This window comes from Glycine soja, chromosome 8, assembly GCF_004193775.1.
Source record: "Glycine soja cultivar W05 chromosome 8, ASM419377v2, whole genome shotgun sequence".
Classification (NCBI taxonomy): domain Eukaryota; kingdom Viridiplantae; phylum Streptophyta; class Magnoliopsida; order Fabales; family Fabaceae; genus Glycine; species Glycine soja.
The window spans coordinates 7,298,841-7,311,591 of NC_041009.1; the positions used below are offsets into that span (position 1 = coordinate 7,298,841).

At 32.9% G+C, this 12,751-nt stretch overlaps 2 protein-coding genes across 2 annotated transcripts; one reads left to right on the forward strand and one right to left on the reverse strand.

The window, feature by feature from the left end:
* The first annotated feature begins 550 nt into the window (after positions 1 to 550).
* On the forward strand, positions 551 to 2,279 carry LOC114421562. The gene is made up of 3 exons (XM_028387539.1): positions 551 to 776; positions 878 to 967; positions 1,902 to 2,279. The coding sequence occupies exons 1-3, from the start codon at positions 639 to 641 to the stop codon at positions 1,980 to 1,982; spliced, it is 309 nt and encodes a 102-aa protein (XP_028243340.1). The 5' UTR covers positions 551 to 638; the 3' UTR covers positions 1,983 to 2,279.
* A 491-nt stretch (positions 2,280 to 2,770) lies between these two features.
* LOC114421561 lies at positions 2,771 to 7,818 on the reverse strand. Its single transcript, XM_028387538.1, has 10 exons — positions 7,186 to 7,818; positions 6,929 to 7,066; positions 6,039 to 6,227; positions 5,052 to 5,189; positions 4,805 to 4,923; positions 4,579 to 4,711; positions 4,361 to 4,490; positions 4,177 to 4,256; positions 3,524 to 3,658; positions 2,771 to 3,377 (listed from the first exon to the last, which is right to left on the reverse strand). The coding sequence occupies exons 1-10, from the start codon at positions 7,690 to 7,692 to the stop codon at positions 3,147 to 3,149; spliced, it is 1,800 nt and encodes a 599-aa protein (XP_028243339.1). The 5' UTR covers positions 7,693 to 7,818; the 3' UTR covers positions 2,771 to 3,146.
* Positions 7,819 to 12,751: the final 4,933 nt, after the last annotated feature.

Genomic DNA, 12,751 nt, shown 5'->3' on the forward strand with positions numbered 1-12,751 from the left:
TTAATATTAATGCTATAAGATTTCATGAAAAAGAAAAAAGTATCATGTGGACGGGTATTGAACTATAAAATGTTCTCGATTGTTTAAAGGAGAAATTAAAGCCATATTAATTTTCTCCCGGTTGGAACCTCTGATTCTCACCCATTCTACTTCTATCTTTTAAAACCCAGTGATTGAATTCTTACCAGCCTTCTCCCATTAAAATCGTAGTCACAATGTACCACAAGAATTATAACTATTCACCAAACAAAAAGAATTATAATTTATTTAATGCACAAATATAAAAAAAATAAACAAATTAATGTGTAAAAAATATTAGAAGTAAAATTTCATGTTATATTTTCGTTCAACAATTAAGTAGTTTTTTTTTGTTTTTTTTTTTTGCAAAACTCATCGGTCAACACGTTTATGTTGACCACAAACTATAAAAAGTTTGGAGAATTTGTGTTACCCTGATCAAAACTTGAATGGACAAGAAAAAAAATGGAGGTGGATGAGTCTAATGTCCACGTGTCATCTCAATCAACATTTAATTTTGTCATTTTTTTGCCCTCAGAAGGCCATTCACTCATTGCCATGGAACTGAAGTGAGAAAAAAGGATAAGGAAGGAGCCAAACTGTGAGAGCTCTAAACAAAAATGAGCTTCACATTCAACCTCCATGTTCCCAAAGCTCTGCCTCCTCTTCCCTCTTCATCACGTGGAACAACTTCTCTCTTCTTTTCTTCAAAGCAGAAATCATACCACAACAACACTAGTCCTTGCCAATCACTACTTGTACTTTGCTTTTTCTTCTGCCAACTAATTCTCTACTAGTTCTAGTTATCCTCATTTCATTGAAAAACTTGTCTAACATGAACTCATGAATTCAATTGCAGATAACATGCAGAAGCCACAAACCAAATTATGATGATACCAGCCTAAAGTATACAAGTTTGGCACTGCAAGTAGGAGCACTCTTGGCCTTGGTGAGATTCTTGTGTACATAGAAATTCAGTTTTTGTTACTCTTCCAGCAAACGAGTAACCTAAACTCCTAAAGGTCCCGGTTAAATAGTAATCAATAAATAGATATTTTTTTATTGAAAATTATGAAAGAGTGTATTGGTAGCGTTAAATTATACTTTTCTACCAACAACGATTGACATAAGTGATAGAGACTTATGTTCCTTTTCAAGTGGTCCAGGGTCAGCAATAACATGGTTAGCAAAAAAATTACACTTTTTCAGTTGGTTGATTAAGGTGTTTGAGTTATTACACATTCCCTTTAAAAAAACAACTTTATAAAGTTTCCTTAAACAGGTATCTTTGAGCACTAGTTAGCATTATTCTTCATTGTTTTTGTTTTTTTTTTACATACAAAAGTTGAGTGTAGCAGTGACTGGAGAGAATAACCGGCCAGAACTCATCTGGGTTTTGACCCAATGGGGGGTTGTTCTCTTTGGATATTTCCTTGTCGTGCCAGTAAGTTCTTTTCTTTCACAACTTTTGAAGTTTGTCCTTATGTAGCAGTATCTAAAACTGAGTTGTGAAATGTGAGTGAGCATAACATAGTGAGTGAATTGTAGCCAATAATCTTTTACTGGCTTTGGAAAAGATGGTACAGAAGAAACTTGCTGGAGATGTATTTACAATTCATGTGTGTCTTCATTTTCTTCCCAGGGTGAGCACCTCTTCCTCTAAAAGCAAAATATATGTACTGTTCTCTAACTTTGTAAAAAACTACTCTCATATTTAAAATTTTGCATGAGCTCAGGTGTCAATTAGGAACATTTTTCATGTTATTATATAAGGATGAAGCAACTAGTATAATTGTGCGCAGTGATAACAAATCTACAAATTAAGTTGGTTCCATGACTTTTGAAATTATTTGTTTTTAAGAATTAGCAGTGAATTCTTGCAGGGTTCTTCTTTGGGCACCATTTTTAAACTTCAGGAAATTCCCTCGGGACACTTCCTTGCAGTACCCTTGGTCTGTACCTGAAGATCCTTCAAAAATTAGAAGTTCATACGCAAAGTACCCATATGCCGAACCTGAAGATTATGATAATCTATGAGATCAAGACCAAAACACAACAAATCAGATGTTCTACATATGTGCAGTTCCCCAAAACTACATTGTTGTGAATGTAGAGTTATACCTATTTTTCTGCTTTTGATTACAAAATGAATATATTGAATGGGATTCAGTTGCAAAATTAAAGGTATCCCTTCAAATTTACACTTTCTATGTGGAACAATATGGGATTCCGTAAAAGAATTCAACAACTTTTTTCACTAACCTAATATAATAAGACTGATCTTGACGTATGTCAAGTTATACAAATTAATGCGAGAGGTGGAGGTTAAAATTAATGGACATTAATGTATTACATTTGACAAAAAAATTCATTGAATCAAGGCAGTAATTGATCTACAAGTTATGATGTCGATCCTGCAATGCAAGTTTCAGAAAATTTGATCAAAATATGTGGTTTGACATGTCTCTGAAGAAGAAAAGGATTCTATCTGGCATCAATATGCTAGTGTCGAGAGCCTTAAAATGTTAAGCGCTTATCAAATCGAAATATATATTTTACTGAAATCAATTATCCTATTTCTCCCTTTCTCACACACCCAAAAAAAAATACATTTTCGTGAATTAAATCGATCATCTGATAAGCTCAATAATGTTTAATCAAAGGAAAAACAAAGCATCGAGACCAGGGAAAAGGCAACAGAAAAGGGCACAACCATCCACCCATGATAACAGAGCAAAAGGTAGAGAAAAAATTCGCCATGTACCACCAAAATTCCTTTGATTAAAACTAACTTCAGGATACAGCTGTAGTTACCTCATTGGCATTTTGCCAGCATAAGTTAATGTAAAGACATAGAAACTAAAATAAAATTAAAACTCAACAGAAACAAGAACAACAAATAAATTATAAAAAGGTCAAACTAAAGTAAACCTCAAAGCATTGTTGACCTCTATTCTCTGTCATCCGAACAGGATTTGAACTAAGTGTACAATCTCCGCATTAAGCACTTTATTATGAGGCTATTGGTTTACTGTACCCATTGTGATTTGTGAATGAGATGGGCTGAAAAGAAAATCGCCGTTTTGAACCAACCAACTGCCGGTAATGCGGAATATTCTCCAGACTACTCAGTGCCGAACGATGAAAAGTTCCGAGAGCTTCTTAAAATCCAAAGATTCCAAATTGGGGGACAAGGAAACAGCAGCACCCACAGCCAAAGCAAGAACTGTAAAGGTTAAACAAGTCGTGCACCCATGACTTCGCGAAACTCTTCCTAAGATTATCTTACAATATTTATCGGCATCCTTGAAGTGTGCATGACGAGCAGCATCAGTCTCAGAGTCCAATACTTTCTCATTCTGCAGCCAAAAAAAAGTTAATCCATTATTTGCTTCAAACATTCTGTGACTTCAGTACAATAAAACACAATTCAACCAGGGGGAGATTGGAGAGCAATCCCAGATGCAATAAACTCAAAGTCTAGCTCTTTTGCCTGTAAAACTACCTTTTGCTTGAAGTTCTTTATGGTATCCCTCAGATGATCATGAGGAGACAATTTTGTTGATAGCTCCTTCCAATCATCAGAAAGCTTCTTCAGAACTGAAGCACTTGCTTCAATGTTGTCCTGATAAACATTTTCCTGTCCATATAAAATGAGGAATAAGACCAAATAAGTAAAATCTAGTTTTATGATTGGGTTAGGTAATAAGCCCAATGGGCTGGTTTTTGTTAGTTGAGGGAGTTAAGAGTTTGCGTTGGTAAGAATTCTATCAGAATTTGGCAGAGATAGGCAGCAACATAGAGGCAGAGATGATTAGGGGTTTTGTTGGATTTAGTTAGAGATTGGTTTGGGGGAGAAATCTCGGACTGATTGGCTCATGAAATCCTGAGAGGAACAATTTGTATTTATTCTTTTCTCCTCCTAGCCGGGTTGATCACTTAACCAGGGCTATGGGAGATCTCATATTATCAACAAAACCCTATCTTTTCCTTGATTCTTTCTCAAATACTCAGAACCATTATCTATCACATTGTCACATATATTAAAAAAAATGCAAAGAAATTGTTTCATATAACAAATTTTCTAGCTCTATCCAAAAGAAAAATCAATCACTTGCATAAACTCGAAAAGGTAAGCTTCTAGACAAAAATACTCACCCATTGCTTGTAGCATTCAGTGTTTTGACTCAAACACCAAATAAAAATACCAGCTGCTTCTTTTGATAACTCAGGATTATCTGAAAATGCAGTATGTTTCAGAATACCCTCAAACATTTATTTCATGATTTTCATCAAATAAGAAAAGAAGCACAAATGTAATAATAAAATCAGGTTTCCATACTTTCTCCAGCTGCTTTGATAGCAAAACTGAATATCTGCAGTGCAACTTGTTTCATTGATTTACTTCCAGCAGAACCTCCAAGAGCCACCTCTTTCAGAGTGGGATATATGGCCTCAAATCTTTCAGTAGCCTATATAAAAGCAACATATTGACATAAATTTTGAAGATCGGCTATGATAGACTAAAATACAAACATACAAAGCCAGCTGAACGTCTACCTTTACTCTAGTTGAAGATGGAGGGAAAGTAACCCGGACCAAAATTTCAAACGCAGAAGGAGGAATTAATCGTTCTCCTTTTCTCACAGCACTGTTTACTAAAACAGGTCGTGCTTTGGGGGTAGACAAAATTCTGCCAGCAAATCACGGAAAACACAATGGTGATCACAATAGCGACAATAATGAGATAGGGATATTAAAAAAGAAAGTAGCTATATTTACATACTTTTCCACTAGCTGCAAAACCAAATCCCTGGATTGGGGGTTACCACCTTTGCCAATCACTATGGGTAGGAGATTCCGTGCCCAAGCATACAAACCTACTGAGAGATCTCCTACAGCAGCCTACTCAGAAAATATTAAGCATTAATAAAATGAAGGGAAAATGAAATGCTACACAGAAAAAGTCAAACAACTTATTTTTTTGGGATTTCTTATAAGATCTCTTAGTTATTTTGGCTTTTACCCCTCACCTGAGCTATCATCCATACAATCACTGGAAGCTTATCTTGCCCTTGATACTTTGTACTCTCCCTCAATGTGGGCAATACAGATATAAGAGCATCAGGCTTCCGACGCAATACCATTGCTAAAACAACGAACATTGCAACCTGCAGTTCATGTGAACTAAATGTCAGTCTACAGCTGAAAAGAGCAAAAAAGACAAGTATATCTGCATTTGGATACCTACAAATAGTTATGCAAAGGTTGAATGTGATTTAGAAACCAAAATTACAAAAGGAAATTTCAAGTCAAATTTAAGGGCACCTGTGAATTTACTGCTTATCTCAAGAGCACCTACTTGTGTTATCTATCTTGACATTGACTATTCATTCATATTGAGTGTACAGATCAAAGAAGATCAAAATGGAAAAATAAAAAATAGAACTAAAAATAAAATTTAGCAACACTGCCTCCTCCATGTTCTTAATTTATGCCAATCCCAGTCATTTGAAAACTTGAGAGCAGAGTTAATCATATCAAAACTAACAACTTATCACAAACATATTAATTAATATATCAAAGTGCACTAAGGCATATAATATAGAATTTCAAAGTCATGCAATGCAGTCATGCACTAATCATGCATCCCTATTGCATTTGGTTAAAAGATAATTTCTGGATTTATAAAGGAAGATGTCCTTTGCTAATCAATCATGCTTTGGGACCATATTGTTTAATTGACCTCTCTTTAGCTGTTCAGCACATGGGTTCTTCCAGAGAGTCCCCTTGATGGTTGCAGAGTGAACAGACAGCTATTCTGAATTGGTATTTTCTTTTTAGCTTAGCTTTGGTTCAATTTGGCGAGTGGCCTTCCTATTAGTTTTCAAGAGTGTTTCGTTATCCTTCTTCTCCTTAACAAATCTTATCCTCTAGTACAAGTTATTTCTGTTATCCAATAACCAAAAGGGGGAAAAAAACACTAGTTCTTGACAGAGAAGAGTATATAGTATAAGTACCTGAGATTTTGAGGACACTTGTTGCACAGCCTTTTTGGAACCCTTGGCCACATTTTGCTGGCTACCCAAGTCAGCAAGAATGCTATCTAAAGACCAAATCAGAAAGGTACTAAGTGCCTCAGGAGAACGGTGGTTAATCCAGTCAATTGATGTTTTATATACAGCATCAGATATGTGAGAAAGTGGCGTCTGGCAAAAAGGAAATTCATTAACAAACATCACAGGCGAAGATCAGAAACTAGAACAAGATTCTAATAAACACCAAAGATAGAATATGAATAAAATATTCTTCAAAAATCAATTTACCCATAAAACAACAAGAACAAGACACAGTACTATGATTCTGAAGCTGATGAAAGGACACGTTTAATAACTATGATTCTCAAGGTCATAAAGCATCAATAACAAGACAGTACTATTTATCGTGGTAGAAAAAGACAACAGGTTTAGGAAAAGTCTTCTTTAACTAACCGTATTAAATTACCAGTTTTAAAATAGTAAATACAGTAAATGGTATCATCACATAAACCAATGTCGATTTAGTAAAGCATCAATATGCATCTCAATTAAATTTCACTTCACCAAAGACACTAACTTTGTATAATATCTTTCTAAACCGCAAATGTACTTAACAGACTTGAATAATTTGAATGCAAATAAGTAAATGATTTGCTGCTATGAACCTTTTGAAATAATTTCTTCATAAGCTATTAATTAGAGAAAAATGTGACTGAACTTCATAGAGATCTAGTGTGGTGACAACTGACAACCCATCTTTGAATTGAAGAACTAATTTGGTGACATAAACATCTTGAGAGGATCAAATTGAAAATCTTTTTCTAATATCTACAATGAAGAACAAAAAAAAATACAAGATATCCGAGACTCACATCGGTGATCTTAGCCACGCTTGACTCCCTGAACAATTTCACCCAGGGAAACTGAGATGCGGTCACAGCAGAAAAGGCACGTCCAAAATAATCAGCGAATCGCATCATCAATATATCCTGCTGTTTCTCGAACGATCCCTGTGGTGAAAACAAACAACAAATCAAACGAATCGCATCACATCATCTTCCTGTTCCAACTAGATCAAAGCAAAAAATACAAAACCTAAACATGCACGATTCAATTCACAATGCCCTACTGATATCTCGATGAGGAAAGCGCCCAGATCAGCGGCGTCGATCTTCGCCGCGGCCTCCGCGACCGTCACCTTAGGCTTCTTCGGTTTCTTCGGCTTCACCTTCTTCGCCTCCTCGGCCTTCCCGTTCTCCGCGGAACGGTCCACATTCTCGTCATCGTAGTCGTATTCGTCGTCGTCGTCGCGATGCCGCTGCTTCGATCTGAGCGGCGCGTCTTCGTCGTCGTACGCGGCATCAGCCAGCTTCTTCGCCTCCACAATTTTTCGGCGCCGGTCCTCCGATTGCAGTTCGAGCGACCGGAACACGCCGTCGTTGCCGGACAGCGTGCCGTTCGGAACGAGCTTGCTGGAATTGGCGCGGGAATCGGGGCCGCCGTTAGCGGCGTTAACAGTCTTCTTCTTCTGTTTCTTAGCGTAGGTCACCTTCTGCCAGCCGTGGTCGGCGCCGTGAGAGACGCCGTTAGATTCGGCGTGTGCGGATTCGATGGCTGCTGCGTGCTTTTCCTCCATTGCCGTGATGTGATTTTCTTCGATGCGTGTCTCTTTCGAGAGGGGAAATTGCGAAGGGGAAACGAGAGAAAGTGATGGAAAGTGAAAGGAAAATGGTAGGAGGAGAGGAAGAAGAAATTCCAAAAGGGAAATTTTCGATTTTTCAAAGAGTTGACTTCCTGAAATTGACCTCGCTCTGGCCCCGGAATTACGGAAATGCCATGTGGTAGTTGTGTGTTGAAAGAAGCACGTGTTTTGTCGAATAGGCTTTTAACACGTGTATAGTCCCATTCGTACACACGACGTATTTCACTTCGTTACGAGTGCCCAAGCTTACAAATCCTAAAACATCACCTTATCTCAAATCTCAAATATTGACATTTTTATAGGGACATTTTTTTATTGTAAATATTAGTTATTAATCTCTTAGCTTTTATTACTAAAGGATCTGAACCTAGAATATTATATTTTTATTGGTTCAAGCTTCTTTTTTTTCTTTTTAATCAAATTTAACAAAGATTAAGTGTACAAGCTTACAAACCTATTAGAAGATTTTTTTTTTTTTAAAGGAGGTCATAAGGTTCCAATAAGAGATGAAATTAAAACTCATCCAGAAAATAAATCTAAATTACATTAGCTAAAATTTTGCTAAAGAATCCACCACTTGATTGGCTTCCCAGTAAACATGATGTCAAACCAAACTTATTTGATCAGCCAATTGATTAATACTGTAGACAATCTGATAAGAAGAATGAGAAGGATTATAAATCCCAATAGGAAGTTTGATGGCAGTCGGAGAGTCTTATTCAACTATCAAATCACTAAATCATTTCTCAAATGCCAACTTTAAACCAATATTAATAGCCTTGAGCTCAGCTGCTAAAATAGAACAAGATCCAAAAAACATTACAAACGAGAACAAAACCACACCAAAATGATCCCTCAACACCCCCGCCCCCACACACGCGCGCAACATAGCCTCATCACAATTCACCTTGAACTCATTTGAAGGAGCGCAGACCCAGGAAATAGAACCACTAGAGCTATGGTTCCTATTAGAAGCACCTAAACGCTACTTGTCCTTTTGACGTTGCAGAATACTACCAATCTCCTTAGAGATATCAAAAGCTATATGAGATGGCATATGAGTCTTCCCACGAAAAACTAGATCATTCCTAGCCCGCCATAACCCTGGCAAAGCCACAACAAACAACACATTAGCCTTGGATAGTTGATCAGAGGAGGTTTAAGAGAGATTGAAGGCTAGCTAGCTATTAAATTCCATATTAAAAAAGTCTAGGGGAAGGGAAGCACCATTCAAAATATGTCATACCTAAATTACATGCGAGCAATCCCTCACACACTTATTGGAGTACAAATGTGAAGTGAAGTCTTACATCGAGCATAATGGAAAAAGTTGAGCATCATATAAGTGAGAAGAAGACCATAAATCAGAGTCTTCAGATTTTGGATTAAAGTGTGATGTCAAGTTCCCTCATGTGGTTGTTTATGACTCGTTAGTGTAAATCTCTCCAATATTTACTCTCCTTAATTCCTTAACAATTGATACCAGAGCGATGGTTTGACTTAGTGATCGGCTCATACGAGTAAGATGGTGGTGATGGATCCTTAGCCTATGAATCTCTTGTATCGAAAGTCTTCTTGATGGTGGGTCCAGGCGGCGTGTCCTGTGGGTGGAGAGCATGTGGACTCTAATGGCTACCATGAAATACTCGTGGATGATAATGACTTTCACTCGAGAGGAAAGCTACTATGTGGAAGAGACTGGCACTTGAGGGAGAGATTGTTAAAGTACAAGTATGAGGTGAAGTCTTATATCGAGTAGAAGTAAAAAAGTTGAACACCATATAAGTGAGAAGAAGATCCATAATCCTAAGTCGTTTTGGGTTAAAGTGTAGTGTTAAATTCTTATCATCATATAAGATGGTAGCACCTAAACCATATCAAATTAAAGTTTTGATGATAAATTTTAAAAAATCAAAATAATTGAATCCTTAATTTTGCATGTGGCAAAACATTATTTAATATAATATAATATTAGATATTGCCTTAAAAAATGATTTGTTTTTGTACAAGGTATGTTAACAATGATATTAATTTATTATATATATTATTTAAAAAATCTAAAATCAATTCAAATTTTTGCAATAAGAAACTTATTCAAAAATAAAAAACTATAAAAGATAGTTAAATGTGTTTATTTTATAATACAACTATTAAATTTATAAATTTTATATAGACAAATTAAAATATATAACAAAAATAAGATTAAACTAATAAAAAATGATTAAAATATATTTTTAATCCTTAATAAACATCCAATTTTTTATTTGTTCCTAATAATTTTTTCTTTGGGATGAATACCTAATAAAATAATAATTTTAATTTTAATTTTAATTTTTTTAGTCCTTAATAAATTAATAATTTTATTTTTGATTTCTAATAAATTTTGTTCATTTAATATTTTTAGGCTCTTATAAATTAGCCATCTTATCTTTTCGAGCGGACAATTAGCATGTTAAGAAACGTAAATATAATGATATTAATTAACCTCTTGTATGATTTATAAATTAAAATATAAAACGTAAAAAACAAATTATTACCTTTTTTAATGAAACCGTGTGGACAATTAGCGCGCAATAACATATGGATATTTATAATAGTGTCACAATTGATGATTATCTACATTATTTAAATTTAAACATTATCCTCTTCCAAATTATTTACAATTTTGTAACACCAACCGCAATTAATCTTACCACACACTTTCTTCAATCTCATGATTATATGGTATTTCAAATTGAGCACCGCTACAAATATAGGAATAATTAAATGTATTGAAATGTGATTAGTATGAATTATAGGTTCCATTTTGGCAGTCCCTTATAATTTAATATCCTAAAATTCCTTTAAATACATGATTTATGCTAAAAAAATTAAAGAAAAAGATAACAAATATATCAATAGACGATGATGAAGAAAAAGATAAAAAAACAAAAAAAATATGTTATTAATCGTGAAAATTATATATATTTCTCGAAACAAAAATATTTTTAAGATAATAAAAAAAATTACTTAATAATTCTATTAACAAATAAATATTTAAAAATGAGACATAAAATTTATTTTCGATTATGAGTTCTTTTTGGTTAAACAAACAAGTTCATAGTTTTCAATTTAATAGAAAATTGTTTAATATTTAATGCAAATTATGATAATAATTTCAATAAACATATTTATTTTAGTTATAATAAGATTATAATCCACAATATAATAGAATAACTTTTGATAAAAGTATTTTCGATTCAATAATTAGTTTGTAAGTGATTTCGACAATAATAAGAAATAAGGATTGGAAAAGTAAAATTTTGAGGAGAAATTGAGATTGGAAAAGTAAAAATGCACAATAAAATAAACAAACATAAATTCATAAAAGATCAAAATAGAATACATATATGATAATCTGTTGAACTTTTATCAATTTCGATGATAGGTGTGTTGATGTTTTGAAAAATTAAGTAATTGTATATCAATCCCTCGAAATTGGTCATTAATATTGACAATTATCTTAAGATAACTTCTCCACATCTACACTAACTAGTATTTTGATTTGTCGAAAAATTATTTGCTCTTAAGTATTTTTCAATCTCTCACATGTGAATGAAATTATTAAAATGAACAATTCTAATCGAAATAAATTCCTTTCATTGTACAATCAATTTTTTTCCATATTTTGCTTGTTTGTTTTTGTTTTGAAGGATTTTCTCCACCTGTCTTCAAGCAATTACATCGAATTTTGATTTATATAACTTAATTAAATTTTATATAACAGAACTAAGAAGTAACACATGTATAAGCCAAATAATTTTTAAAAACAAAACAAAACATAAATGGAAAATAAATCATAATTTCTTATGTGAAAAAAAAATCAAATTGAAAATTAAAAAAGGGTCTTGAAACAAAGTGAATGAAAAAAAAAGGATTTTGACTCTAAAACGTAAAAGATTTTTTCTCTTCATCTACCTTGCTTGTGCTCTATCTTAAGATCAAATTATTAACGTAAAAAATATGTTTTATATAATATACTAACGTAAAATCTTGTATCTTGGACAGGTATTAAGTTTAAACTTCATAATATATAATTTTAATATTATTATAATTTTAAGCTATAATTTTTTATATTTAATTAAAAATTATAGTTTTGTATTACTAAAATTATGATAATTTATTCCTTCAAAAGAAAGTTTTGATAATTTACATATGATTATTTATTATTGTACATTTTTAATTTATTTATCTATTCGTATAAAGTGTATAAAAATAAAGTAATAGATTACTATTAACAAAAAAAATATTTGTCATGTTGTGGCAAATTGATAATAATTTTTTTAAAATTTTAAATAATTACTAGTAATAAAGAAACCATGTATTTTAGATTACACACACGATTGATTTTAATTATGTTTTTACTTGTTACATATTTATACGATGTCAACTAAGTAGCAATGGAGGTGGTATTTTTTCTAGTAATGAGGGTGGGTGTTTTAGTATATTTTGGGGGCCGTTAAGTCTCTGCCAGTCTGAAAAAAAAAGTAATGAAGGTGGTCGATAATTTCAATTCACAATTTTTTAATTTTGTGTCCCTTTTTATATAAGTTTTCTATATATTTTTATTGCCTTCATTTCATAAAATTGGTGTTTGATATTAAATTAATGGATTAAGTATGCTATTTTCTTTACATGAACACTTAAAATTTTTTCTATTATTCAAGCTAGTTTTGTAATTAGATTAAAAATGTAAAAATATTAATTTAAAATTTTGGATAATTTACATGCAAATTATTTGGTATTATTCTTGTTACTTGTATAAGCTTTATAATTTAACTGTAATATTTTGGATATGAATCACTTTAACTAGAAATTGATTTAATATGATTTAAGTCAAAAATATTATTTTAGTTTAAATTTAAAATACTTATTTTAGTAAACACAAAAAAAAAACACCTAGGATATATTTTATTTGACGTCCAGTCAAATCACCGAGTTCAAAGGGTTGATT